This window comes from Vitis riparia, chromosome 14 (genome assembly GCF_004353265.1).
Source record: "Vitis riparia cultivar Riparia Gloire de Montpellier isolate 1030 chromosome 14, EGFV_Vit.rip_1.0, whole genome shotgun sequence".
NCBI classification, from domain to species: domain Eukaryota; kingdom Viridiplantae; phylum Streptophyta; class Magnoliopsida; order Vitales; family Vitaceae; genus Vitis; species Vitis riparia.
In genome coordinates, this window is record NC_048444.1 from 8,784,699 (window position 1) to 8,812,433 (window position 27,735).

At 35.0% G+C, this 27,735-nt stretch overlaps 1 protein-coding gene across 3 annotated transcripts; it reads left to right on the top strand.

The window, feature by feature from the left end:
* The first annotated feature begins 3,209 nt into the window (after positions 1 to 3,209).
* Positions 3,210 to 27,251, top strand: LOC117930849. 3 transcript variants are annotated; one of them, XM_034851602.1, is made up of 8 exons: positions 3,212 to 4,101; positions 12,745 to 13,044; positions 13,380 to 13,505; positions 13,967 to 14,047; positions 14,817 to 14,875; positions 15,100 to 15,160; positions 15,263 to 15,369; positions 25,731 to 27,251. In XM_034851602.1, the coding sequence occupies exons 1-5, from the start codon at positions 3,237 to 3,239 to the stop codon at positions 14,843 to 14,845; spliced, it is 1,401 nt and encodes a 466-aa protein (XP_034707493.1). In that variant the 5' UTR covers positions 3,212 to 3,236; the 3' UTR covers positions 14,846 to 14,875; positions 15,100 to 15,160; positions 15,263 to 15,369; positions 25,731 to 27,251. The 3 variants fall into 3 exon arrangements, with proteins under 3 accessions (XP_034707496.1, XP_034707493.1, XP_034707495.1); XM_034851604.1 differs by having other exon boundaries at positions 14,817 to 14,873; positions 15,082 to 15,160; XM_034851605.1 differs by lacking the exons at positions 13,967 to 14,047; positions 14,817 to 14,875; positions 15,100 to 15,160; positions 15,263 to 15,369; positions 25,731 to 27,251 and having other exon boundaries at positions 3,210 to 4,101; positions 13,298 to 13,386.
* The last annotated feature ends 484 nt before the right edge of the window (positions 27,252 to 27,735 follow it).

Here is a 27,735-nt window from a genome sequence, read left to right on the forward strand (position 1 = left end):
CTATGAGATATCATAGTGCCTTTATTGAGAATATTTGTTACTACCAGCCTTTATCAACAATGATCAAATCTATAAGGATATAGGACCATATTATGGCTTCACCCATAGGTCAAAGCTTCCTGTTGATTTTGATATAGACTTAATATCATCTCAAGGTTAAGAATTTATGCAGTATAGTAGTTTGGTGAATCATAACAATCAATAACCTTAGGTCATGATTCACGATAGGTTCTATCTAATGTGTAATCATACACACTAGTGCACTCACCATAAGACTCTATCCTAATGGTCAAGACAAGTCATCCTTCCAATTAAGAGGTGATGCACTACAATCTTTAATGGATTGACCAAATCAATTAATCGATTGTGAACAACTTATTATCTTGTAAGAAATTTTTTAGCACTCCTAGCTCATGCATGCAACACCAAGGCCTCATCGAGGGCACCTTGACTCTATGATTGAAAAGTTAAGGGAAGAAAACATGTTTGTGATAGAAGTCATGACCCATATCCTATATGTAACTCCTAATGTACCCAAGTCATATACAATGTAAGTGATATGAGAATGTATACTCAAATAACCAATTATTGCAAACAGAATATGAAAGGAACTAGATATATAAATAAATAAATTTTTTAATGACTCTCAATTTGTTACATCATGTTATGCATCTAGGGTTTTATCCCAACAATTCTTTCCTAATTGAAAATATTTTCTTTGTTGATAGTTTAAAGTGCAATTTGTTAAGTATTAATCAATTGTTTGACAAAGGTTTTAATACAATTGATACTAAAAATATAATAACCATGCTAAATATTTTTTATATTTGCATGATGATAATTGGGTATGATATAGAGAGTTGAAACATGTGAACACAAATCTCATTGCACAACTTAATAAATATGAACTTGTTAGAAGATGTAATTTTCTATTCCTAATTATGTAGATATTGTCTATTCTTGGCTCAACAAGCTTTTACGACTTTAAAACGCATTTACATGGTTAAAAAGATTTTATACATATATAGTATTAATAACTTTTTTTCTATCTAATGTGGAATATCATAATCACCTCTCTCTCTCATAAAGACACAATGTCCTCATTTTGTCCCATAAGATTATGGTGCAAAATAGATAGATATCCCTTGCGAGGTTAAACAAACTCCCACATTGGGGTTGATGATCGACTTTGATATTATTTGTAATAACCCACTCCCAATCGTGTAGAGATTATCCACTTCATGCTCAAAGTGACCTTTATGACTTTAAAACATGTCTAAATTGGTAAAAGGAGAGGAATTCATGCATACATATATATAGAGCTAAGATTTTTTCCCTTACTTGATGTGGAATATTGGCTAATTTTCTCTATTGTCCAAAAAACCAAGCTTTTTTGCATAGCAACTCTTAACTAATAAAAAAAAGAAATTAGAAAAAGAGTCACTAGAACTTTTATAGTGCTTTAGGTAACATCTTCAAGGATTGACCTATAGAATTTTGTCAAACCAAGTCAATGATTTTGCTTTTATCTAGTTTTTTAAAATTATAATGTGTGAAAATGATTTGTATTGAAATTAGTTTTCCAAATCAATCTAAATTAAAATACAGGAAGATAACTTCTTCTTTTTTTTTTTTTTTTAAATTCAAATAGTCAAGATTTGGGGGATTTCACAATCCAACTCCAAGATTAAGGCCTTAGGTGAAAGAAAGGTCTATAGTTCAATTAGACTAAGAGTAATTTAAATGCATGGTCTTATGAGGTCAACCTAAATTCCACCCTTCAGAGTTGAGCCACATCCCAACTTTTATTATTTTATTTATTTTGAGTTACCTAATAGATAAATGGATACAAAATCTAAGTTTATGTTTAAGATTTTAGGTTTTTACCACTTTGTGTAGATTTTTCTTTAAAGTAAATAATAATGACAAAACCTTAGGTAATTAGGGATCAAGAATTACAAAAAAATCCTTGGATATAAATGAAACTAACCTTAGAGGATAATTTGTCCTTAATATTATCATCTTTCCTTTTCATTCAATCCATTATTAAGTCTCGTTTCACTTATTATTTCTTTTGAAAAACTAATCTTAAGTTTTCATATTTCACCCAAAAGAGCCTTTTTAGCCTCCCATGGGTATACTTTTAATCATACAAACCAACAGAGAAAGATAAAAACAATAACATCTAAAAATGTTCAACACAAAATTTAGAAAAACCCATATGAAAAATGAATATTTCATAGGAAACCAAGATGAGATTTGAAAACAAAAAAAAAAAACAAAAAAATAAAAAATAAAATAGGAAGAATTGATATATATATATATATATATATATGCACAAAATTTAGAAAAACCTAAATGAGAGAACTCATGAGATTTGAAAAGATTCTTAAAAAGAAGAAAAGAAAAAAGAGCACCATATAAACAAAAAAGAAAAATTATATTGACACAAAATTTAGAAAAACCTAGATGAAAAATAAATATTTGAGAGAAAACCCAAATAATATTTTAACAAATTCTTAAAAGAAACAAAAATTTCAAAACAAACTCAGATGCGATTCGAATCTAAAGTGCTTTTTCTTAAATGAAATAAAAGTAAATTGAGAAAAAAAATAGAAACACATTTTCTATAAATTAAGGAAGACTTATTTTGTCAATAGTCGACAAAGGTGAAAAATTTTAGTATGATGAAGGTAGATTACAGTAAACAAAGGTAAATTGGTTTAGAACAAACTTATATAAAATTTGAATTTGAAGTACTTTTTCTTAAAAGAAATAAAAGTAAATTGAGAAAAATATTAGAAACATTTTTTCTATAAATTAAGCGGTGAAAAAGGTAAGTATGATGGAGGCAAATTGCAACAAACCAAGGTAAATTGTTTTTTTTTTTTATTTTTTTTCTATGGAGAATGAAGAATAAGAGGATGTAATGAGAAGGGGAATAAACCAAGGTAAATAATATTTTAATAAAAAAATCCGTGAAAACCTAACCAAACCGATTCAATAAGTTTGGAATGGTTTAGCTGGGCCATCTCCTACTGCTGTTCGCTTAAGCCCAATTGTCTCGGCCCACCCCGGGGAAAGTTATGCGACTCCGGCAGTCACGTGATCTGCAGGTGCCTTAAACAACCATGTTTCACCGATTCTACCAGTGGCCCACCCCAAACACCAACCCAGTGGACTTTCAAAACACCAACTTAAAACAACCGATATCCCAATGCTACCCCTCACAATAGATGGTGCCGGTGCTGCCGGCGGTAGCTGCTCTGATGATTGAGGTTCAGGCTTGCAAGCTCAGTCTCCCCCGCCCTTCCTTCTCTTCTTTACCGCCCATTACATCTCTCCTCTTTGAACCACACTCCAATTCTCTGGCTCTCATGCACTCTGACTCCTCTTTTTCTCTCTACCCTTCTCTTTCTCCGTTCTCTCCCCCTTCTCCTCAATCCCAAGCCCCAACCCTAACCCTAGTTCCTCCACCCTCCTCCTTCGCCACTTTCCTCCTCCTTCAAAACCCTAGACCTAACTCCGGTGCCCACAACCCTCGCGTCCTCTTTGTCGTTGCTGCTCCTCACCGCGCCGGCGCTGCAGTTATCCTGCGCTTCTACGTCCTCCAGAAGACCCAATTGTTCACCAAAGCTGAAGTTCTTTGCACTCAGAGGGATCTTCAGTTTGAACCCAAATTGGGCGTTTTATTCAATGCTAATCATGGGGTTTCGGTCAAGCTTGGTGGTTCGATTAACATTTTCGCAATGTACTCAGTGTCGAATTCTAAGATTTGGGTATTCTCCGTGAAAATGGCGGGGGACGATAGAGATGATGGAGTGGTTTTAAAGTTGATGAAGTGTGCTGTGATAGATTGTGGTGTGCCGGTGTTCTCGATTAGCGTTTCGGGTGAGTTCTTGATTTTAGGGGAGGAAAATGGGGTTAGGGTTATTCAACTCAGGCCACTGGTGAAAGGGTGGATTAGGAAAGAGCAGCGAGAGAGTAAGAATTTGAATTTCCCTAATGGATGTGGCAGCAAAAGTGCTGGTGTAGAAGCAAATATGGAGATAGCTTGTAATGGGGACCTGGAAGGAAGGATTGATTTGCATCGTGTTTCTGGTGAGTACGCCATTTTCCATTTTTGAATAGTTTTAACCTTAGTTTCCTCCATCGTAATACAAGATGTTGTTTGTGTATTTGTGGTAGACCAGTAGTTTTCTGCTGGATGAATTGAATATGTTTCAATATTGAAGCCTGCGATATGCATGGCTCTATAATTCATCTATACCCAATTAATTTTTGATGGGTAAAGCAAGAGAATATTATGAAAAGGAAATGCAAACAAAGCGCCAAAAAGTAGTCAGGAAGTATACAAGGAGGACACCTTCAAAATAAAAGCGGGGCGACAAAAAACACCAATCCCTCAATAAGGGCCCAACCTGTCGACAAAATCTATTACAGAGACGACCAAAAACTATAAACAAATTAGATCAAACCCATAGATAATTGAGAAAAAGAGTGTGCTAGCATGGGCCAATGGATGGTAATGTGCTAGCATGACACATGGGCCAATTGCTAACTGAGGGTGATGCCCTAGCCATATGCCCACCTCTTGAGTAGAAGCTTCAACTTTTTAAGTGCCAATACAATAATAATCCCACATAATGTTGTTTTTGAAGAAAGATCTGATAATTTTACTAATATTAAGAGGCTAACTTTATGTTGCAGCTCTTATGAGGTTGAAGAAAGGGAAACCCTTTGCCTCAACCACCTCCTTTTGTTGAACTAGTAAAGTGAGATGTATTTCTCAGTCAATCTCCAAATTCACAAATATCAACTTTACTTCCATGAATTACTCTTAAAAGTACAATACCAAGTTGATAGCAAGGCGCTTTGATATTAACTTAGTTCATCTTGATAGTAGATTTGACATTCCCCCTTCTAAGTAAAGTACAATACCAAGTTGATAGCAAGGCACTCCGATACTTAGTTAATCTTGGTGGTAGATTTGACATTCCCCCTTCTAAGTACTTGAGAATGTTTTGAGGGTCTTGTTTTGTTGGTTAGGAATGAAAATTCTTCAACGTAGGAATAAATTGTACTTGAGTCAAAACTATGTTGGTTGGTTTAACCGAAATGGGGTGCTCACTAGTATTAATGGAACATGTGTCAATGCCAAGGGACTTATAGTCTCATGAATGACAAGTGTTGCCCTTTAAAATCCCTACAAAAGGGATTCCATTCTCCATTTGTGAAAGAATGATGGGAAGAGTCATGAGAAAGAATCTAATGATTTCTATTTAAAAATTTCTTCTTTGGATCACTATTAGGTTCCTATCAACTTCATCTAATGTACTCTTGTCAACACGACATAACATAGGTGTGAGTATGTGATCCTTATTGGATATTTCTACTTTTCTTGTGATATATTTCTTTGATTTTGATTGATTTATTTTATTATTTTCAAATTCCTTAGCAAATATTTATGTTTGTTTAGTTTGGGGAAAGTGCTAAAGAAAGAAAAGACACACTAAGGAAAATGTTTTTCTCATCTTTTGCTTTATTATATAAAATATGTAAGAAAATTAAATAGCATTAAAATTGGTAGAAACTTATCAATTTTCAAATTATTTAATATTTATATAGAAAAGTTAAAATAAGTGACATGAGTTTTAACATATAAAAATAATTTATTGACTTATAATTTTTTTTTTCCACATCTTTCTTTTGCTTTTCCTTTTTATTTTTTTCGCTCCTATTTTCTCTCAAAATTTCCAAGAACCAATATAGCCTTAGGGATAAGAAAGAAAAGATAGGGATAAAAGAAAAAAGTTGAGGATTTCTTATCAAATATATCTTTACTGTTAATTGATTTTTAATTTAATTTTTATTTTTATTTTTTCCCTTTTATTATGTCTTGTTTGAGCGCTCATACTTGTTATTGAGATCCTTTTTAGCCTACTTTCTATATCCTAAAATCTGTAGATATGCAAAATTGGGCACCTAGATACAAGGGGTGGCAATTGTTATGTCGGGTTCATGTCGTATTAAGATAAAAAATATTGAAAATTTACTCAACCTAAGATGGCCAATGCATGTGGTACAAGAAACTCCTTGATCAAAGTTAAAGTAGATGGAGAATGGTTGTTCGAGGAGACCAAGATAAAGAAAGAGGTGTGGAGGGCCTTTTAAACCCTCCTTTGAATCAGGAAGATCAAAGATCATATGAGCAAAACGAGCTTTGAAGCCTAGGGGATAGATGATTCTAGGGCTTGGAGGCGCCTTTTTAAGAGAAGATTTTTGCTGCCCTCTCCAATATGTGTGGGGATAAAGCGCCTAGGCCAGATGGCCTTACTATTGCATTTTGGTGGTCATGTTAGGACTCTGTAAAGATCAAGGTGATGGGTTTTTGAGGGGGTTTTTTAATCAAGGCACCTCTAAGAAAAGTTTAAATTTTATTGTCTTGGTTTTGATCCTAAAAAAAGGCGAAGCAAAAGAATTAAATGATTTTAGGCCCTTCAAGTTAATTGGGGCATTTTATATGCTTTTATCAATAACTTTGGCAAATAGGCTAAAAAAAAGTGGTGGGAAAAGTGGTTTCAATTTTTCAGCATGTTTTTGTGGAGGGCAACCAAACTTTGGATATGGTTTTATTGCTATTAAGGTCATTGGTTCAAGGTTATTTGCAAAATAGATGTCGAGAAGGCGTACAATCGCATCAGTTAGGATTTTTTAATCGCAATTTTGGTAAAATGAGTTTTGGTTAAAATTAGATTTGATGGTTAAAATCATGCATATTGTGGATCCACATTTTCACATGTGTTTCCACTCAATGGTGAGACTCGCCTTTATTTGTTGTGAAAAAATTGATTTTTGAAAAAACTTGGAGTTGCCACTTAGACCCCAAATGCATGACAGATTTCTTTGTTCTAGTTAATGGGACCTTGTTAGGTTTGTTTCAATGCTTTGAAAAAACTGAGGTAATACCAATTAAGGGAGTGACTAGTGTGCAGGGACTAACTTTCATGTCAAGTTGTAAGGTTAGGAAGCTAACCACTACTTGCTTGGCCTCCCTCTGACAACTTTTCTTAAATCATTAAGGGAGTAGGATATGGTGGAGGAGAGATTTTGAAGAAAACTTGTAGCGTTGAAGAGGCAATATCTATGTAAAGGAGGGAGACTTGCTTTGATTAAAGGCATGTTATCAAGTCTTCCAATGTATTTCATGTCTTTGTTTGTTAATCAAAACATGTTATGCTTAAGGTTAGAGCAAATCCAAAGAGACTTCCCATGGAGTGGTTGAGCACTTAAGAAAAGGCCTTACTTGGTTAATTGGTTTGCTAGCTAGGGTGAAAGGGATGGGGGCTTGGGTATTCATAATCTATCCACTTTAAACAAGGCATTCCTTGGAAAATGGAGTTAAAGATTTGTAACTAAGAGACAGTCCCTATGGAAAAGGTCATAATAAGGAAGTTTGGAGAAGAGGTAAGGGCATGGTGTTCAAGGAGTGTGTGGGATGGCTATGGGGGGTGGGGGTGTGGAGGGTAATTAGAAACAAGTGGGAGGCTATTAAAAGCAATGCTTGCTTCATAGTTGGGAATGGTAAAAGGGTAAAATTTTGGAAATAGAAATGGTGAGATGGAGTCCTTGCTTCTCAAGATAGTTCAATGATTGGGAACTTGAGGAAGTGGAGACCCTTTTATGGAAATTGCATATGTTTTCAATTTGAAGCAATGAGGAAGATATGTTGAGTTGGAAGAAAACCAAGTGTGGTAAGTTCTTTGCAAGATCCCTCTATGCTTCCTTAGCCAAGAGAGAAAGAGAGCCTTTTTCAACAAACATAGTTTGGAATCCTTGGATACCAATGAAGGTAGGCGTCTTTGCATGGGAAGTGGCATGAGGAAGGATCTTGACGCTAGATCCACTTAAAAGGAGAAGATGGATTTTTCCGAATTGATGTTACATGTGCAAAGATGATGAAGAATTGACTTGTCATTTATTTCTTTATTGTTCCAAGGCAAGAAAGTTGTGGTAGCAAATCTATTCTCTATCTGGTGTGATCTTGGTGACATGCTTTACAACTAGAGGAATCTTCTTGGGTTGGCATTACTCATTTGTGGGGAAGAAGTGAAAGAACGCTTAGAGGATGTTTCCTTGTGCTTTTTTTGGACCCTTATAGAAGGCAAGAAATAAGAGGTCATTTAATGACATCAGGCAATAGGACCAAGCAATCAAATATCATTTTATGTCTATTTTTTAGAATTGGTTAGAGTGCACATAAACGACTAGATTGGTTGAGCTCTAAGTAAGGAGTGAGATCTTGTTTTTTGTTCTCTCTTTCCTTGGATAGCCTTTTAGGCTCGTATTGTATACATCCATTAAAAGATAAATATATTTTTTGTATTTTTCGTATCGTATTGTAGCCTTAAGCCCTTTTAATATATTTTTTGTATTGCCTATAAAAAATAAAAAAAAATCCCAAAAGTCTTCCAGTTCCATCATTGCTCACCCATTAAAAGATACTTGCTTCTTATTCTCCAACTTGTTAGGAATGAGGCGACAAATGAGTACTTGGCCATTCCTTTTTTTGCATATTCCTTCTCTATCTCCATCTCGTCCTTGTAATATTCTCAGGATTACTCACAAACTTCCATTATCAACATGTCCAAATTAAATAACTCATCTACCTTTACTAACTACCATCATTGGTATTTATTTATTTATTTATTTTTTATTTGATAGGTAATTACCATCATTGGTATGCCTCCATCATTTAGCATCCATGTCCTTTTCACAACCATTCAAAATCCTATATCATTATAATCATTCTTGTAATGACCATTTGGTTCAACTAACCGCCATTTAGGCATCATCCTTTATTGCCACATGGACATCATCTCTATCTTATGGATAGGTACAGCCAACACAATTCACATTCTTTACTTCATTGGGTTTTGCCAATAATTTTGACATTTGGTTGAACTTTGATTATGTTGTTGACATAATTGTTGAAGTTTTTGACAATAGATTCTCCACTTAATCCATTTTGCTCCATCTCCTGTGTCAAAAAGCTAGAAAAGTGCTTGTGAGACTTGGATCTAATTTTTTTGGTATCTTGCTCTTAGAAGATTGATCAATGAATCAATTGAGTTCAAATTATTGGGAGATATTGAGGACAACATGGAGTGGTTTAGAGAAAAGATTTTGGGACACCAAGGTAGAATAGGATGAGGGTGGACACCAAGAAAAAGAGAGTCAAGATGGGCAAAAGGAGAAAGAAAATTGGATATCGACTTAATATATGGTTAAATGTATTGTCATGTGCTCATTGTATTCTATGTGTTGGGGGGTCCTCTCTAGTTTTCGGTTCTCCTGCTAGGGTCCTTTCAACACTTTTGGGGGTCGGTTGTTGTTAGGGTGGTGGGTGTTTAGTTTTCTTTTTCCTTCCCTTACATGCCTTTTGGCCTTATCTGCATATTTTGTGTATACTTTGTTGCACGTTTTTGCAAGCCCCTATAATATATTCTCCTATTTACCTATAAAAAAAAATTGTAGTATTTCCGTTTTCAAGATTTGCTATGTCACATATCTATGTGCCAAACCTTAATTGGAGGTTGTTTCAAATTGAAATTTATGGCACTATTGATTCTTTTATGTATCATATTGAACTAATGAGGTACTTGATGTAGGACAACCCTAGTTATTTAATCAAATAGGTAGGTTAGGGCTTCAATTTTTTAGAATTTAAGAAGAGTGAAGAATAAAAATGATGGTACTTGGTAGTGGAGAAAAGTTCAAGTAAGAGGAATGAGAATAAAAGATCAAAAAAGAAAGATATAAAGCTCACCAAGGGCTAAGGTTAGGGCTTAGTGAGGCTTTAAGGAGAAGAATGAGAATAAAATTATAGTAGTGTGTTACAACTTTGGGCTTTTTGTTCCAAGGTTTTTAAGGGAACCCCCCTTATTGTGTTACAACTTGATTGGTTAGCGGCGTGTAATTCCGATGGGTTGGTTTAGCCTAGAGAAGTTGTTCGTTATTACAATGTATTTTCTTGTTTTCGGTTTCTTGTAGACTAGTTTTCTTTGGTGGGAGGATTCCTCATCTGTCTCTTGTACTTCTTTTTTCTATTAATATATTCCTTTGTCGTTTCCTATCAAAAAAATTATAGTAGTGTGAAAAAGGTACATTAAAAGATAAGAGGAAAAAAATGAAGAAAGATAAGAAACCTTAGTAACATCTTCTAGGCGTTTCACCTAAAAGAAAAGCATTGGAGTCTCACTATTTATTTATTTATTTATTTATTTTTGATAGGCAAAAAAGGAAAAAACCTAATAACAGCACCTAAACAGAATTTGGTGCACCAAAAATTGCAAGACATGCCAAAACATGATCTTATTCAATATTAATCATTAATCTCATTTTAGATCAATTAGCCTTTTTTATAGTTTTTATAAAACCTTAAAAACTAAATAAAGCCATGAAAAAAGAAACCTAACTCATATAATAACTTATTAGGACTCTTATTTCTTTCTTAAAACTTCTAAATCTTCTCATATACTGAAATTAAAAGAAAATAGAAACTTTCTTTTTAGAATTAGAAATTTAATTTTATTGAAACTTCTTATAATAAAAGTTTATAATAAAGAAGATGTCTAGATTTTAAAATGGATTCAAATAGAAACTTCAGAAAAAGAAATTTCTTAAGAAAATAGAAAGTTTAAAAATATAGAAACTTCTTTTAAGGGGAAATTCTCAATAAAAAAAAACTTACCAAATTCTAAATAAAACTCAAATACAAACTAATAACTAATTATGATTTTAGAGAGCCTAAAAAACTGCAGAATTAGCCAAATACCCTTGATAGAGTGATTTAGGATTTTTTCTTTCTTTCTTTTCATTCATTTATTGAGGAGATCTTGGAGATTGATTCCCATCAATATTAATTCAGGGAATTAACATTGATAGTTGACTAAAAGATAGCAACACCTTCTTCCTGTCTTGAACTTGTGAGCATGTAAAAAACTTGTCCAAAAAGATCGGACCTACTTTCTACTAAAAGGGATAGGAGCACCTTCTTCTTGGCATAAATCTTCATGCAGATATAAAAATTAGTTACAAGTCTTTAGAAATTATATTTTTGGTCGCATCAATATATTGGTCATTATATCGGTTTATTTATTATATGACTATAATTATATAGAGCCAAAGATATACTTCTAGCCTGATGCCAATATAACACCCAGACTGATGGTGAAAATGCTCCCTAGGATTTTAGACTAATTATTAAAAGCATCAATGACTTTGTAGTCACCTACAAATTTTGGATGCTTAAGGCATTGCTGAATAGCCCAGAAGAATGTGATCCCTAAGAGCTATGCACTCAACTATCAGAATGGAAGCTGTGTCAAGCTGATGCAGTACAGAAAATAAAATGCAAGGAGAGTATAATTGAAAGGACCTTAGGAATCACTCCTAGACACCTTAGGCTTCAGACCCAAGTACTCTTTGCATCTCACAAAGGAAAAACTGGCTGCTGAAAATTCATTCATTCATTGATTCCTTCCAAAAGACTAATTAACTACTATGTAAGACTTTTCTAGGGACTCATAACTCCTTGGAACTAGACACAGTAAATGCAACTTGAAAATGACAAACTTGGACTGATTACTGACCACATTAAAGACTGTTGGAAAATGACAACAATAATGACTGAAAATGGTAACTTATAACCATTGATTAATCCCATAACTTAATTTCTGAAAGTACCTTCTAGGCTGAACCCATATTGACTTATATAAGATCTCAACTAAGCCCATTATCATCCAGTGCCAAATTAAAGCTTGGGCCTTGGAGCCCACTCCTTTACGCCTCTGATAAACTTTTAAAGGTGGCTGCCACTTGTCTCAATCACAAGCGATCAGAAGAAACCACAACATGGTTGTCCTTAATCTGTGTCATAATAGAAGCAGGAGTGGGATGAACCCACTTAAGATAAGAGCCACTAAAGTTGTGTTTCCATTCAAGTTTGGAGGGAGGGTTCCTACCAATCCATTGACTAAGAACCTATGCCTAATTTACCAGCACATGCACTATTGCCGAGACCTTGAATATAAATTGACTGAACTTGTTGCCTTCTTGCTGTTAACGCATGTTGCTCTGGTCACTGGTTCAGCATATGTAATATGTTTATGGATTAGGATTTCCATATCCTATAGTTTGTCCGTGTCAGTTTATTTCTTTAACTTAGCTTGACATAGTCACTGATTTCTGCATATGCAATATGTTTATGGATTAGTATTTCCATATCTTATAGCTTATCTGCCCCAGCTTATGATTTCCTCCAACTTAGAGTTATCTAATGATCCTCAACATTACTTTCCCTTTTGTATACTCCTACACTAGCAAATTATAGTTTATTTACCACCGGTGCTGATTAATTCTTCTTAAGGATGTCTGCTTTACCAGGAAAGAGGTGCTACTCATATTAAGCAGGGTGCTGTCCTATGGTTAAAATCATATGGATGCCTCTAGATGGTAAACTACTAGTTAGTAGAAATAAGCCTCTGATTGGGGGCTTTCTATTGTATGTTCTTATCCAGGTAAAACTCTAGCTGATTGACTGGTGGCTGAAGCAATTTTTTTTTCCACTCCTCATTTTTGGTGGAAATTAAAATTCTGTCCTATTCTTGTAATCTAATTGCCTATACCTCTAGAATTTGCTTATAGTATAAGTTATACTTAATTGTGCATTGTCACTTGCAGTAAAGCGGAGGTCTGTGAGATTCAGACAGGATTCTAGTGAAGGGAGTGCATGCTTTGTAGCATTTAAGGGGAAAGAGGTTGAACACTTGAAATCTATGATGCCACCATTGATTCCAGTAAAGGCAGTTTCCATCCAGGCTTTGTCTGCAAAAAAGTTTCTGATCTTGGACTCAGATGGAGATGTACACCTCTTATGCCTTTCCATCCATCACCTTGGACCAGAAATTACCTGTCACATGAGGCAGTTCACTAACACCATGAAAGTACAAAAGCTGGCTGTTCTTCCTGATACTTCCACAAGTATGCTCTTCTTAGTTTTTTGTTCTTTGTTTGACCCAATACTTCTCAAGTGAGAATGCTTTCATGACCAACAGTATGGTGGTTTAGCTTGAAACTGTGGCCAAAATAGTGAGGTGTAAGAAGGAATTTATGGAACTGGACAACCTGCATTTTGTGTTTGAAATATCAAATTATCAGATAAATTGAATTAAACGGATGTCCTTACTATTATTTCTCATTTATTTTATTATGTTGTTTTGCCTCTCGTCTTCAGCTTCATGTAAAAACTAAAAGTTCATCACTCATCATGTCACTGGCTTTTGCAACTGAAGGATACTTTGGCCCTATCTTTTCAGGAGGGCGAACTGTTTGGATATCAGATGGATTCTACTCTGTGCACATGATGACAGTATCCGACACAGACACTTCTGCTAATGAAGATGATGAAAATGACAGTGAGGAAAAGCTTAAACAGATCTCAGGTTCTCACAATCCCTTAGTTAACTGATTACATCCTTTGAATATATCACCAAAATATGCTGCACCTGTTTAATGGACATTTGGCTAACCAGCATTCTTTTATTAAACTCAAATTTTTAGCTTCATATGATGGCTTTGTGTCAAATGTGACTGCATTCTTTGAATATGTCACCCAAATATGCTGCACCTGTCTTATGGACATTTGGCTAACCAGCACATTAAACTCAAATTTTAAACTTCATGTGATGGCTTTGTGTCAAATTATTTGTGCATCAATTATACATTCAAGAAAGAAATTTTATCATCTGGAAAACTTGTTTCAACTACAAAGATTCAGTTTAATACAGTAATTCCTGCTATATAAAATTCTTTCTTTTAGCTTCTAGTTGGGATCCCAATTTATTTCTTCTTCCACCCCTTACCTTTTGCTGAGGTCATTCTAATGCATTTGTTTCATCGGCAGTTACTCAAGCGATATTTGCTAGTGAAAGGATTCAAGATATTATTCCTCTAGCAGCAAATGCTCTTTTGATTCTTGGGCAAGGTAAATTGTGGTTTTCTCCAGCTAAAATTATTTTATGGAACAAAGGCATAATGTGGAAGTTTTTTGTTTGGGATGCTAATAAAAACTGCTGATTATTGTCCAATTTAATCTGTCACTGAATGTAATACCTCATTTGGGATAATGTTTTTGTTTTTGGCTTTAGCTAGAAGCTAAAGTTGAAGTTGAAGACAGGGATTTCAAAAAGACAAACTTTTTAGTGTAAAAGTTTCATCCATCACAAGGGATTCATTAAACATAAAATAACTTATAGTATAACCTAAAGCTTATAGTATAACTTCTAGTATAACCTAAAACATAAAATAAATTATAGCATAACCTAAAGCTTTCACCAGAAACAAAATCATTCTGACTTATGTCTTCAACTATTTTAAAATCCAAAAGCACTTTTATTAATATCATCTAATAGAAGCTTTTTTTGGGCTTAGAAAAGAGCTTTTAGTTTCCTGAAAGTCCATATAAACAGGGTCTAATCATGGGCTTGTCTATCACACACAAAAAGGGAATTTGATTTCCCTCATGACATGCAATTTGTATAATGAAAATAAATAAAAACTGTCATTTATTTTACTTATAAGATCAATAAGATTGATGTTTCTGTTATTTCAATGTGCAATTTAAGAAATAGTATTATTTCTTTTTGTTTTCCTGTTTTAATTTACGCATTGCATATATATATATATATATGCTATTTCTCTGTCACATCTGCTTCTTAAATTCTAAATTTTTCAATGTTTATCCCATTTTACAGGAAGTTTATTTGCATATGCAATTTCCTGAAGTTGCTTGCATGGTAACTCTTTTTTAGCGGTGAGGAATTTATCTTGTATTTTTTGCGCTGTAACATATGCCTACTCTTCTTGTTGTGTTTGAATTTTAAAGTTGTACAAGCAATTATGAATTGGTTTCCCTCTCAAAAGAACCCTGTTGTCGTAATGTGGTTTCATTCAAAACACTTGTATATTTTTCGGTCCTGTCTGCACGTCTTCATCTTTAAGCTAATTCGTTTATTTTGTCGGTCATCTATGTTCCAGGCCAGATTAGATGATTTATGACAGCTTGAGCAAGTTCCTGGATCAGTGTACTGTTTAATCAGTAATCTCCTCTAACCATTTTACATATTTGTCGCATTTTATGCATCCAACGGCTAAATCTGGAATTTATGTGGGATCTGACTCCTTTTATTCTGAATTTCAGTTGGTTGTCATGTGTTCTCTCTGATGGCTATGGTTCTGTTTGTCATTCTGTCACTAAGTCATGAGTTGCAGTTATGCTTATGACCTGGAAACGCTGAGCTCTTGAAGGTATGATGACTATGAACCTTTTTTGTTCCATTTATATAGGTGTAGAAGCATTATTTTGGACCTCTAGTGAGATATTAATATTCCATGGTACTAGACACTCAATTTGTATACTTCATGTTTTCAGTTACCATGCATTCATATATATATATATATATATATATATATATATATATAACACATGTAGATATAGCTAAAAGATGTGAAGAAAATTACATGTTCAATCCTTCTGGTCGGATTTGTTTGGGTGCTTGAGCTTGGCTCTTTTTTTCCAATGCTGGAGATAGACTCTATCTGGAAGAGCTGGGTTAATGTCTTATTTCTAGGCAAAAGGCTGATTGGTTGGAGAGGGCTTTTCATCTTGAAGAAGTAACAGTTTTGGGTTTCAATGGGGGTTGGATTCAGTGCCAGATACTCTTACTTTGGGTCTATGAGGATTATGGAGACATTGATAAGGGGGCCTCCTGAAGGTCTCTAAAGAGTTTAGTTCCAACGGATGATCAACTAATATATTAACATTACCTTTGTTCTCAAGAAAGGAGCTTTAGGTCCTAGAGTTCTAGGCATGTAAGCTTCTATAAGGTTGTAGCCAAATTTCATCTATAGGATTTTCTTCCAGCAATTATTTCCTTGTTGACCTCTGTGCAAGTTAAAGAGACTGACTTTGCATGGAGTTTTGATAACCAGTGAACCTGTTGAGAATAGGTTGAGATTTAATCAACTAGGTGCAGTTATTAAGTTAAAGTTTGAGGGGGAAAGACTTATGATTTACTGGATTGGAATGTGAGGTATTGGATCATTAGTTATACACCAGTCTAATCAATGGTTCTCCAGATTGTTGGATTAATGTCTTTAGAGGCTTAGCTATGTTAAGTGGACACAAGACATGGACATAAGAAGACATTGATATGCCTACGGAGCAGATCTTGGAAAAGCGGGAAAGGGAAATTTTAGACAATGTCTAAATATGTACCTTTTAATGTAATTGTATTGTTAAAATGTAAAAAATAAATAAATAAAAATTCATGTTAGTTTGGTAATTTATCTGAACATGTCTACTAACAACTGTATAACTTGGAAGATGAACGAGGACAAATATAAAAATTAGTGCATTTGTATCATGTATATTATCAGCACTACTACACATATTGGTTTTAAAGAAAAATTGGCATTTCTTTTTATGCGTTAAAGCAATGTAGTTGTCATGATGTTAAGTTGTATAAAGTAGGAAAATTTATCATATAATTCTACTATCTAGGAAGTATGCAAAATGTCAGCAGTGCCTGGAGGAGTATCATGTGGCTTCTCTTTAATAGTGTCCATGCTGCATACAATATTTCACAACGAATTTCCTTTTGCCATGCATTTTTGACTTGGTTGTGAACAGTTTCAGCAGATTTAACATCACAACTAGAAGTTTGGATATTGGTGAAGCTGCACTCTTAGAAACCTCAAGATGGAGCTTCATTACCATGGCCAAGGATGAAAATGTCAATAATCACTGATATATCGGTACTTCGATTTTATGGATATATTCGATATATCGGAGAAATATCGACGAATATTTTGACACAAAATATCGATGAGCCAAAATTCATGAAAATATAAAAAAAAAAAAAAGCTCTTAGAAGTGAAATTAGAAATATAATAAACATTTAAAGTTGTTTTGTTTATAATATAATATAATTTATAATATTCAATAATAATGTTTATAACTTAAAAACATATTATATATATATATATATATATATAATTTGGATATATTCAATGACATAAAAGAAATGATAATACATGTATAAGTATTTTTTTTATTAAAATGTTGATAATTTTATTTATTAATTGATATTTATTTTGCATTTAGTTATTATAAAAAAGACATGATAATTAAAATTAATTTATTTATAATAATTTGATTCTATGATATCTATATACACAAAAAAAAAATGTATTAATTTATAAACCTAAAATATATAATATGTATATATATGTGTGTGTGTGTATAAGTATTAAGAAATTTATTCTTATATAAGGATATGACAATAAAATAACTAAAATATAAGTTGATTGGGTGGCACGGCCTTCCCTCCCTCAAACGTGAAGTCTTGGGTTCAAATCCTTTCAACCAGAACTTTTTAAAATTTAATTTTTCCAATAGCAGTGCATTGTGTGATGCACACGTGTTGGGCAGCTAGGCTAGATTACGAGACTGATGCAGCTGGGCTAGATGACGTGACCTGGGGCCCATAATAGCATGAAGCGTGCAGGCTGGCGGTGAGGAATTTTGGGTGATTTTTCTGAAAAAATTGGCAATTTATCAGAGAAAAAAATGCAGCCAACACCGATTAAAGGGAAAAATCGGCGATTTATCGCCATATATCAATGTATCGGTGATTTTTGGTGATTTTTTTTCCGAAATATCACCTCCTCGATACATCACCACCCGATATCATTTCTATGCCTCCCAATACATGATATATATATCAAAGATATATTGCTGATATTTACCGAAATTTTCGTCCATGGCCATGGCTTATCTTTGGTCTGAAAATTAAGTTGAACAAAAGCATATTTTCGAATGTTCTTGATAGATGAAGGCTTGAATCCTTATTTATAAGGCAACACTAGTGAATGGGCTTTTTAAGTACCTTGATTTTCTTGGGAGATGATTCTAGGCCTCTCATTTTGGAACCCAATCCATTGAATCTTCTGTAGGATACATTTTCTATGGCTAGAATTGGACTACTACTCTCAACAATTCATAACGGAATCCGCTGTTGATGTTGTTCAATTGCAGAAGATGGTTGAAGAAGACAGGATTTTTGCCTTCCTGGCTCGTTTAAATCCTGAACTAGATTAAGGGTTTAGATTCTATGAAAAGAACTTTCTTTTTCCTCTCATTGAAAGAGGTATTTGCATGTGTTTAAGTTCAATGAAAAGAACCTTTCCCCTCATTGAAAGATGTTGTTCAATTGCAGAAGATGGTTGAAGAAGAGTGTTTTGTCACTGGTCAAGGATTGATTCCCTTGACCAAAACCATATCCTTAAGACCTGCCTTATGTGTTCCTAAATTGACATGTAATCTGGTTTCGAAGCTTACAAAAGACCTAAATTGCCCATTTTCTTTCCCTCATTGTGTCATACAAGACCAAGCAATGGGGAAGATGATTAGGCATGCTAAGGAAAGTGGTTGGCTAGTGGTGGAAATGGCAATATCTCAAGAATGCCTTGTTTGTTGAAAGACTCAAATATCTTGCTTTGGCACAAAAGACTAGGTCATCCGTCACTCTTTACCATGCAAAAAATGTTTCCCTCTTCTGATTTTAATAAATATTCCTTTCATTGTAAAGTTTGTGAAATAGTCTAATCAATAAATGTAAGATCTTTGGTGCCTTTTATTCTCATTCATACTGATGTGTGGGGAAAATCTAGAATTCCTAACTTTTCTGGTGCAAGATGGTTTTTGTCATTGATTGATTTTACTAGGCTGACATGGGTTTAGTTTCTCAAACTCAAATCTAAGGTTAATCAAATTTTCTCCATTTTACATAAGATGATTTGCAATCAGTTTGGGATAAAAGTCCACATTCTTTGCTCAGATAATGGAACAGTATATTTGAATAATGAGTTGATTTCTTATTGTCAAAAAGAGATCATTCAATAGTATTCATGTGCTGATACTCTCCAACAAAATGGGATTGTTAAAAGGAAAAATAGACATTTACTTGAGATTACTAGAGCTCTACTTTTCCAAATGAGAGTGTCAAAAACATATTGGGAGGAAGTTATTTGACAGCTGCTCATTTAATAAATAGGTTGCCCTCAAGAGTTCTTGGTTTTCAAACTCCCTTGAGATTTTTGAGTCACTTTTTTCGTTTTCTTTTTTATTTTTTATTTTTTATTTTATAACCAAGGAACCTTCCATGGCCAAGCTCTTAGGACTCTCCATGGGGACCCAAACTTTAGGGTGTTGACTGCCTTGCAACAACTAGCACCAGGTAAATTAAAGGTATCATCAGTGGCAGGATTCGAACCCAAGACCATGTGCCACTTACTGGGACCACACTTCCCAGCGTTCGTCTTGACCAACCAGACTACCCCGATAGGTTTGAGTCACTTTTTCCCTTTATTTAAAAACTTTGAGAATCTTCCTCCTAAAGTGTTCGGGTTTGTCTTTTTTATTCATATTCATGGCCAACACCAAACAAAACTCAATCCTTGAGCTCTTAAGTGTGTCTTCCTTTGTTACTCACCTACACAAAAAGGGTACAAATGCTATCATCCTCCTATAAAAACGTTTATTTCACCATAGAGATCAATTTCATTGAAAATCAGTCACATTTCTCACACTCATCTTCAGTGGAGAGATATGCTTTGCCTTTATTAATAAAGTCTCTACCATATCCAGATTTTGATTTTTCTTCCTAGTCTCTCATTGCATCTAAGTCATCACCCATGTAAGAATCTCTCGTTTCATCTTCCATTTTAGAAATTGAACTTGAGTTTATTGTTCCAAAGGTGGACTTTCCATCTAAAGACCAAGATAGGCCATCTCTAATCAAGGTCCACTCAAAGGGAAAAAAGCCTATCATGGACCTGATGAGTGCTCGACCATTGGAGCAGAAACTAGGTCATGTGAATTCTACTTCAGTTTACTCAGATGCTTCCAATGATGACTTGTAAAAGAACATGTACTCAATACCCCATATCCAATTTTGCATGAAATTATAAATTCTCTCCTAGTTTTAATTCTGTTGTCCATCAATTGTTCACCATAGAAGCTCTTAAAAGCATCAAAGAAGCTCTTTGTAATCTGAATTGAAAAGGCATGGGATTAGAATTTTAATTTCTAAAATGAATAGCATTAGAATTTTAATTTCTCTTGCTACTAATTTAAATTGGACCTTGTAGCAATTTGATGTAAAAAGTGTTTTTTTTTTTTTTTTGCACAAAGATCTAGATGATGAGGTTTACATAGAAATTCTATCTGGTTTAACAAATAGGTTCAAAGGGAAAGTGTGCAAACTGAAAAAGTCATTATATGACCTTCAATAATCACTTAAGATTTTTTGGGAGTTGGATACGGTGGGCAACTTGCTGGTTGTGTTGAGGGAGCATAGAGTTACATTGGAGGAAGATTCAGTGATTTGGAAGGAAGGAAGAGACGGGCTGTTTAGAGTCAAGAGAGCGTACAGTGTGTTGGCAAGCCCCATTGTCGCCGAGTTCCCAAATAGCAATATATGGGTGGATAGAGTTCCAACCAAAATTGCATTTTTTGCATGGGAAGCCGCTTGGGGGAAAGTTCTCACTCTTGATAGGCTTTAGAGAAGAGGGTGGCAGTTCCCTAACTGCTGTTTCTTGTGTGGTTGTGAAGAGGAAACGATAAATCATATTTTAATTCATTGTACAATTGTCAGAGTTTTGTGGGATATCATTCTTGGGTTGTTTGGTGTTCAGTGGGCCTTTCCAGAATCTGTAAAGGCGGTTTTATTTAGCTGGAATGGCTCTTTTGTGAGAAAAAAAAAAAGAAAAAACTGTGAAAGTCCATCCCGCTGTACATTTTTTGGACAATTTGGAAGGAGAGGAATAGACTATCTTTTAGGGAGGGGTTAGTAGTTCAGAAGTTAAAAACTTCGTTTGTGTGTAATTTGGGGTTGGGCTGAATTGTACATTGGTGTGGAGTCGATCTCCCTTATAGGCTTCTTGGAGTGGTTAGCCTCCACTTAGGGGTTGGGGTGTTTTGTTCTTTTTTGGTTGGAAGGCCTTAGTCGCCTCGTATACTCATTGTATGCTTTGCGGCTATTTTGCCTCCTGATAATATATTCTGCGCTTACTTATCAAAAAAAAAAAATAATCACTTAGAGTTTTGGTTCAACATATTTACAAAGGCCATGGAGAGGTTCAAATACAAACATAGTCAAGTTGACCATTTTTTACTAAAAGGAGGTCTCTAAATAAAGTAGTAGTTGTAATTGTCTATGTATACAATATAATTGTGAGAGGAAATAACCAAGAAGAAATTTGGCTTGAATTTGAGATTTAGGATTTGGGAAGGCTTAAATATTTCCTTAATAGAGGTGGCATATCCAAGAATGGGTAATTTTTGTTCTAATGCAAATATACTCTCAATCTATTCAAGGAAATGGGGATGCTAGGGTGTAAACCAATGGACAACCCCATTGAGCCAAATCACAAATTTAAAGACTGATATGAAGAACCTGAAGCTGATTGAGAAAGATGCCAGAGACTTGTTGGGAGACTAATTTATCCTTCTCATACTTGTCCTGATATAGCTGATGCAGTTAGTGTGATCAGTCACTTTACTCATGCAACACGTGATAGACATATAGAAGCTACCTACTAAATTCTTAGGTACTTAAAGTCAGCATCTTGGAAAGGAATTTTATTAAAAAAAAAATGAGAAGATGGATGTAGAAGCCTATATTAATGCAGATTGGGTCAATTCTGTCACTAATTAGAGATCCACTAGAGGGTACTGCACATTTTATTGGAGGCTATCTTGTCACAGAGAAATAAGAAACAATCAATGGTGGCAGAGTCAAGTTCAGTAGCCAAATTCAGATCAATTACTCAAGGTATCGGTGAGTGACTTTGGATAAGGATGATGCTCTCTTACTTAGAAATGAAATTGGAAGGTCCTATGATGTTATATTGTGACTAGAAGTTAGTCGTAAGCATTGTTCATAATCCTGCCCATCATGATGAAACTAAACACATGAAAATAGATTGTCATTTCTTCAAGAAAAATTTGGAGAGTGGAGAGATTTGTATTCCCTTTGTTGCTTCAAAGGTTCAGCTTGCAAATTTCTCACAAAAGGATTGTCAAGTTCTACATTGCAGTCTGTTCTAGGCAAGCTAGTAATGGAAAATATTTTTGAGCAGCTTGAGGGGGAGTATTTAAAATATGCATTCTAATAGCTTTTTGCTAATTGTATTATTATTGTAAACATGTAGGCTAATATATAGGCTTTAAATTCTCCTATAATTAGACTGATTTGATAGTTTCCTAGAATAATTCAATAGAGCTGTATGTATACATATCCCTGTTGTAATCTCGATGTTTATACAAAAATGCAAATTTGTGAGGTGAAGGATGTTTGGAATTCTTTAGTTAAGGAGGGGTGGTGGGGGTGGTGGAGCCCTTGCTTCTTTAGACCCTTTAATGATTGGGAGGTGGATTTCATAGAGAGATTTCTGTTGTCTTCACATAGGGTGAGAGTGTCTAGGGATGAGGAGGATAGGGTGCATTAGACGGAGACTAAGAGTGGCAAGTTTACAATTAAATCTATCTACACCGCCTTGGAGTTGGGTAGTTCAATTTCTTTTCCAATGAGAATCATTTGGAACTTGTGGGTACAACCTAAAGTGAGCTTCTTTGCTTGGGAGGTGACGTGAGTTAAAGCTTTAACCTTGGATCAAGTTTAGAAAAGAGGGTGATCTTTAGTGAATAGATGTTATCTTTGCCAAATGGATGAAGAATCCATAGACCAGATCCTAATTCACTATGTAAAGGCAAGGGTTTTACGGGAGTTGCTCTTTGCTCTTTTTTGGGGTGTCTTGGGTGCTTCCTTGGTTAGAGAGACTCTACTTGGTTGGCATGGTTTGTTGTAAGCAAAAAGCATAAGAAGACTTGGAGGGTAGAGCCCTTATGCATCTTTTGGACGGTTTAGAAGGCAAGGAATAGAATTGTTTTTGATGGTGACGTGCTTTTGCTCCAAGGGCTAAAACTTTTTTGTTTGCTTTCTTTGGTCGAAGATTAAGATGTTTATAAATGATGGTCATTCGACTCTAATTAGTTTTCATTGATTGTTTAGGCTTATTGGGGGTGGTGTTGTTGTAGCCCTTCCTTTTTTGTGGATCCTTCTCTTGTTTTAGCCTTTTGGCAGTAGGTGTACATGTTTTTGGGTTGCTCAAAGAAAACCTCTTCTTTTGGTGTGCCTTTTTGATATATAAAAAACTGTAGAAGTACAGGCTTTGTACCATTTGGTTTGATTTGTGTTTCTTTCCAAAGACGGATTTTTTTCTTTTTTTGGATAGGTTCTTTCCAAAGACAGATATATATATATATATATGTCAAATTTTTCCACAATGTATAACATAGAAGGGTGCAATCTGAGTTCTCATGAAGTATACTAGAAATTTTAAGACCAAACAAAGAACAAAAACAAGAGCTAGCACACTCCTAGATTACACAACACAAACTAATTACAAAAGCAACCTTGTTATTATTACCCGTGAAGCAACTATTCCAATTAAGCAACTCTTTTTAATCAATTCAGGGAGAATCCTAGATGCCCAAATAAGGAGAATACCAAATACCATGAACAGGATACCCATTTGCAATGGATGATATTTTCCTCTGCTGAATCTTCATTTTGTTTTCAGTGACAAGACCAGTTAACCATGCACGATTTTTCCTGAGGTTGATCAATCATTATCGCTCCCATGCCACCTCCCACACAAAAAAACCCACATTAGAATGCCTCCTGGAGCCCTGATTCTTTTTTCCAAGGAAGGTTGAAGCCAAACCCAAAGTCAAAAACTTGCATTAGGATCTAAGTGAGAAAGGCCCCTTTTAAGAAACCATCCAAACCAATTTATCTAGGAAGTCACTATTTAACATATTGGTTTCAAAGCTGCACAAAGGACTCCATAAATGCCAACTCCAAATCAAGGCTTCTCTTGTTGGATATAGGGTTCCTATAATCACATTGGCCCATGCCCCCATCCTAGCCAAGCAACATCTGAAACCTTTCTGGATAGTAGGTAAGTTAAACCCTAAACCTGGAATCGATCCTTTAAAGAACCTTCCTACCCTAAGTGCCAATCCGGGAACCACAGAATTTAGGATTGTGAGAACACTCACAGACCATCCCCCTATCTTAGCAAATTTGCCAAGCAATCATCTTTGTTGTCAGCTAAATTAAACAAAATTGGGAGTCAATCTAATATCATATGTTGGGATACTTTCTCAACTCAGGAAACCAAGATTAGGAAGAAATATGGATCAATTAGGACTAATTATACCTATGTCAAATGTGGAGATGGCCAAGGCATTCAGAGATGTAGACCAGTTATATGATCCAGAATGTTGCTGAAGCTGCCGAGTAATCATAAAATGGAGCATCTGTTTAAATTTTTTTAGAGGCATTGGACAGAACAGTGTCACTAAGTTTTCAAAAATGATCAACATCAATTGTAGTCCATTTTGCATGTAACACATTTTTGGTTGCTTCAAACCACCATCCTTAACATCAAGGTTTGTTCTAGCATCTACATTCTGGATAAGCAGATGGTTGTTGGGAATTAATTTCTTAGGCTAGGCTTTGTTCTCATATTCTTGTGTTTTGCCCACTAGTGCTAATTGCTGCTTTTGACAAACATTAGTATCCTTGGCATTATATGCTTTTGACAAACATGGTCAGGAAGACATTGTCTGGCTTTATGATGGAAACAGGGAGTCATACATGGAAAGAATTTTTGCTTCAACTCACCTTCTAATTTCCCACACACAAGTTTATCACGTTAAGAGTGAACATGGTCTAATTTACAAATATATATTGGACAACAATATCTTATTAGGGTAACTAGCATGAATAGAATTGAATGTTCCTTTCTCTTTCTTCTGATCTTTCAATTATCTTATTGTAAGTCATGTTTGCATTGTGTAATGTTCCTTTGCATCAATATTTATGGGCAAGATGGGGAAAAAAAGCTGATTCAAATTCTTGAGGATGTGTTTTGAACTGTTATTGCAAGTATGGTTGTATTTGATGTTACAAGTTTTACTTTCTACTGTCTTTCTTCTTTGTGTGTGTGTGTGTGTTAAATAATCTCATTGTAAGTTCATGTTTGCATTTTGTAATGTTCCTTTGCATCAATATTTGTGGGCAAGATGGGGAAAAAAGCCGATTCAAATTCTTGAGTATGTGTTTTGAACTGTTATTGCAAGTATGGTTATATTTTATGTTACAAGTTTTACCTTCTACCTTCTTTTTTTGTGTGTGCATGTGCACGCATAGAGCTTTAGACATCCCATGAAAATGGCATCATTATTTTTTCTTATTTTTGTTTTAAATCCTCCATGGCATTTGCGTGGACTGATCCACACCTTATAATGGAGTGAGAGAAAAGAAATTCAAGTGAATCATAAAAACTTATTAAAATGATATCATGTCTTGGAGCTTCAGATCTAATTCCCATGAGAAAACACAGAATGGACTCTATACTGAAAAATAAAGTTGAATGGTTTCAGGTCCATGGGACTTGAAAATGGCTCCTTCAAATGATTTATGTTACTGTTATTTTGGTTGGTTTGAATCTCATGGTTGAATTCAATCTCACAGAAACACTGGATCAGTAGAATGCCTGTCATGGAGTTCTTAATACTGGAGAGAGAAGATCAAGTCTGTCAACAACTTAAAGCCACCCCTTCTGCACAACCTGCTTCCACATGCTGCAAGACAGACTAGCTGCAGACATGTGAATTGGTTGGTTGTCAGTTTTTATCTGGCTTGTCCTTTGCAGAGCTTGCATTAAATCTCAGGTTTTCAACCTAAGGGCTGGCCCAGCATTCAACCAAAGTTCACAAAGGTATGGTGTAGCTTTAGCTGCATGTGTTGACTAGTAGTGTTTGGTTGAGATGAAACTCCATCTAATTCCTTGCTGTCCATGTTAAATCTATATATGATTTTACTAAATCTGGCTAATACATTTACCTGGGGTTCATCACCAGACTCCAATAGAAACATGTAGCTCAAGCTGTTCCACTCATGAAACTGAATTGTCTCTAGTGGTTTGAATCATATGATAATGTTATCATCTACCATTGGAACCTCTCTGCTGTCCCTCCAGGATGAGATTAGCATGTACTTAATCCCCAAAGTGGTTTCTGACCCCCTTTATTTTAGAGAGAGCAATCAATTGGTTGAGAAAAATGAAACTGATTTAGTGGTTCATCGATTATAGAATACCAAAGCTAAAGGTACAGACATTCCCTTTGTTAAAATAGTACTCCATGCAATTATTAGATTTGTGGCAGGACTTTACAGAATGATGCAATGAAATGCTGAGATTAGTTTTTAGGTATCCTTAAAGAAATGCGCCCTCTTCTTTATTGCAAGGGAACGGAAAGATCAGAGAATGGCGTGTCTCTGTGGTTGTGTGTGGGGGTACCTCTCTCTGGGTCTCTATCTAGAGAAGTAAAAGGTTGGCCAAACATGGGCAGTGGTAAAAAGGACTTTGTCTTTCCCCTTGACGCGGTTGTGTTCCTCTGAAATTGTGCATCCAACCGAAAGGCGACATCCAACTGGGGGTCCAGTCCATGTGCATCAACTAAGCATCTACACCTGGTCCATCTCTGCTTTCTAGTCATGTAAAAGCCTCATCTGCAGCCACTACTTTTACCAAACTTGCTGTTTCATCTAGTATCCTGGTAGGACTGGCTAGGGAAGGGAAATGTTAAAAGACAATATTCAATTACCTTTGTATTTAATATTAAAAATTTTAGATCCCTAGCATGCAAAAACTGCACTAGTAGGATGATGGGCTTTGTTGCTGGGTAGGGGGAAAGGAAGATTCTGGGAGATTTCTTTCTTGTTTTTTTTTTTCTTTGTTTACTACAACCAGAGAAAAAGAAAAGGTCCCCCTTTCGCTAGCAGCGTGAGAAGAGCCATGGTGGTGGTGATAAACTTACACCTGTCGCCTTCCTTGTCGACCTGAGTCCAGTGGGGGTGGGTTTTGGTTTGATTGCCCCACTGTCCGTCGCTCTCCTTATTTTGTACGCGTTGCAGTGGCCCAGGGGTTTTAGCCTTTAACTCACTCTGTTTGTGATTTATTATGAATTTGATTGATTTGATTTGTGCATACATGCACCATGTCCTCCAATCATCTTTTCCCCTGTTTGTTATATAAGTTTTTTCGTTTTTTCTCTTTGGATCATCAATCCTAGCAGAAGCAAAACGTGTCTCTATAATTATGAAGTATTGGAATTTTGGGTCACGTAGGGGGACCCCTTAAGCGAATAACCTATATGTCTTGAAATTATTGTTCAAACTGAGCTTGGCTCCAAATGATCCTTCTAGTCATACGACCCATTTCAAAATACGGTTTCTATGTGAATGAGTCATCATGGGTTCAAAACATGGTTTGTAAAAACAGTATCGGTTCTTAAATTTGTACTAAAGTTGGTCTTAAAATGTGGTTCTAAGTGAATTTTTTGAAATAATTAAATCAAACCATGATGTTAATCGACGGAAAGGAGATCTTTAAGCCTTCTGAACTCTAGAGATGGTCTGATGTCAAATCATTTGAAAGAGGAAATATTACTTAAAAAGTAACAAAACCAAAGTG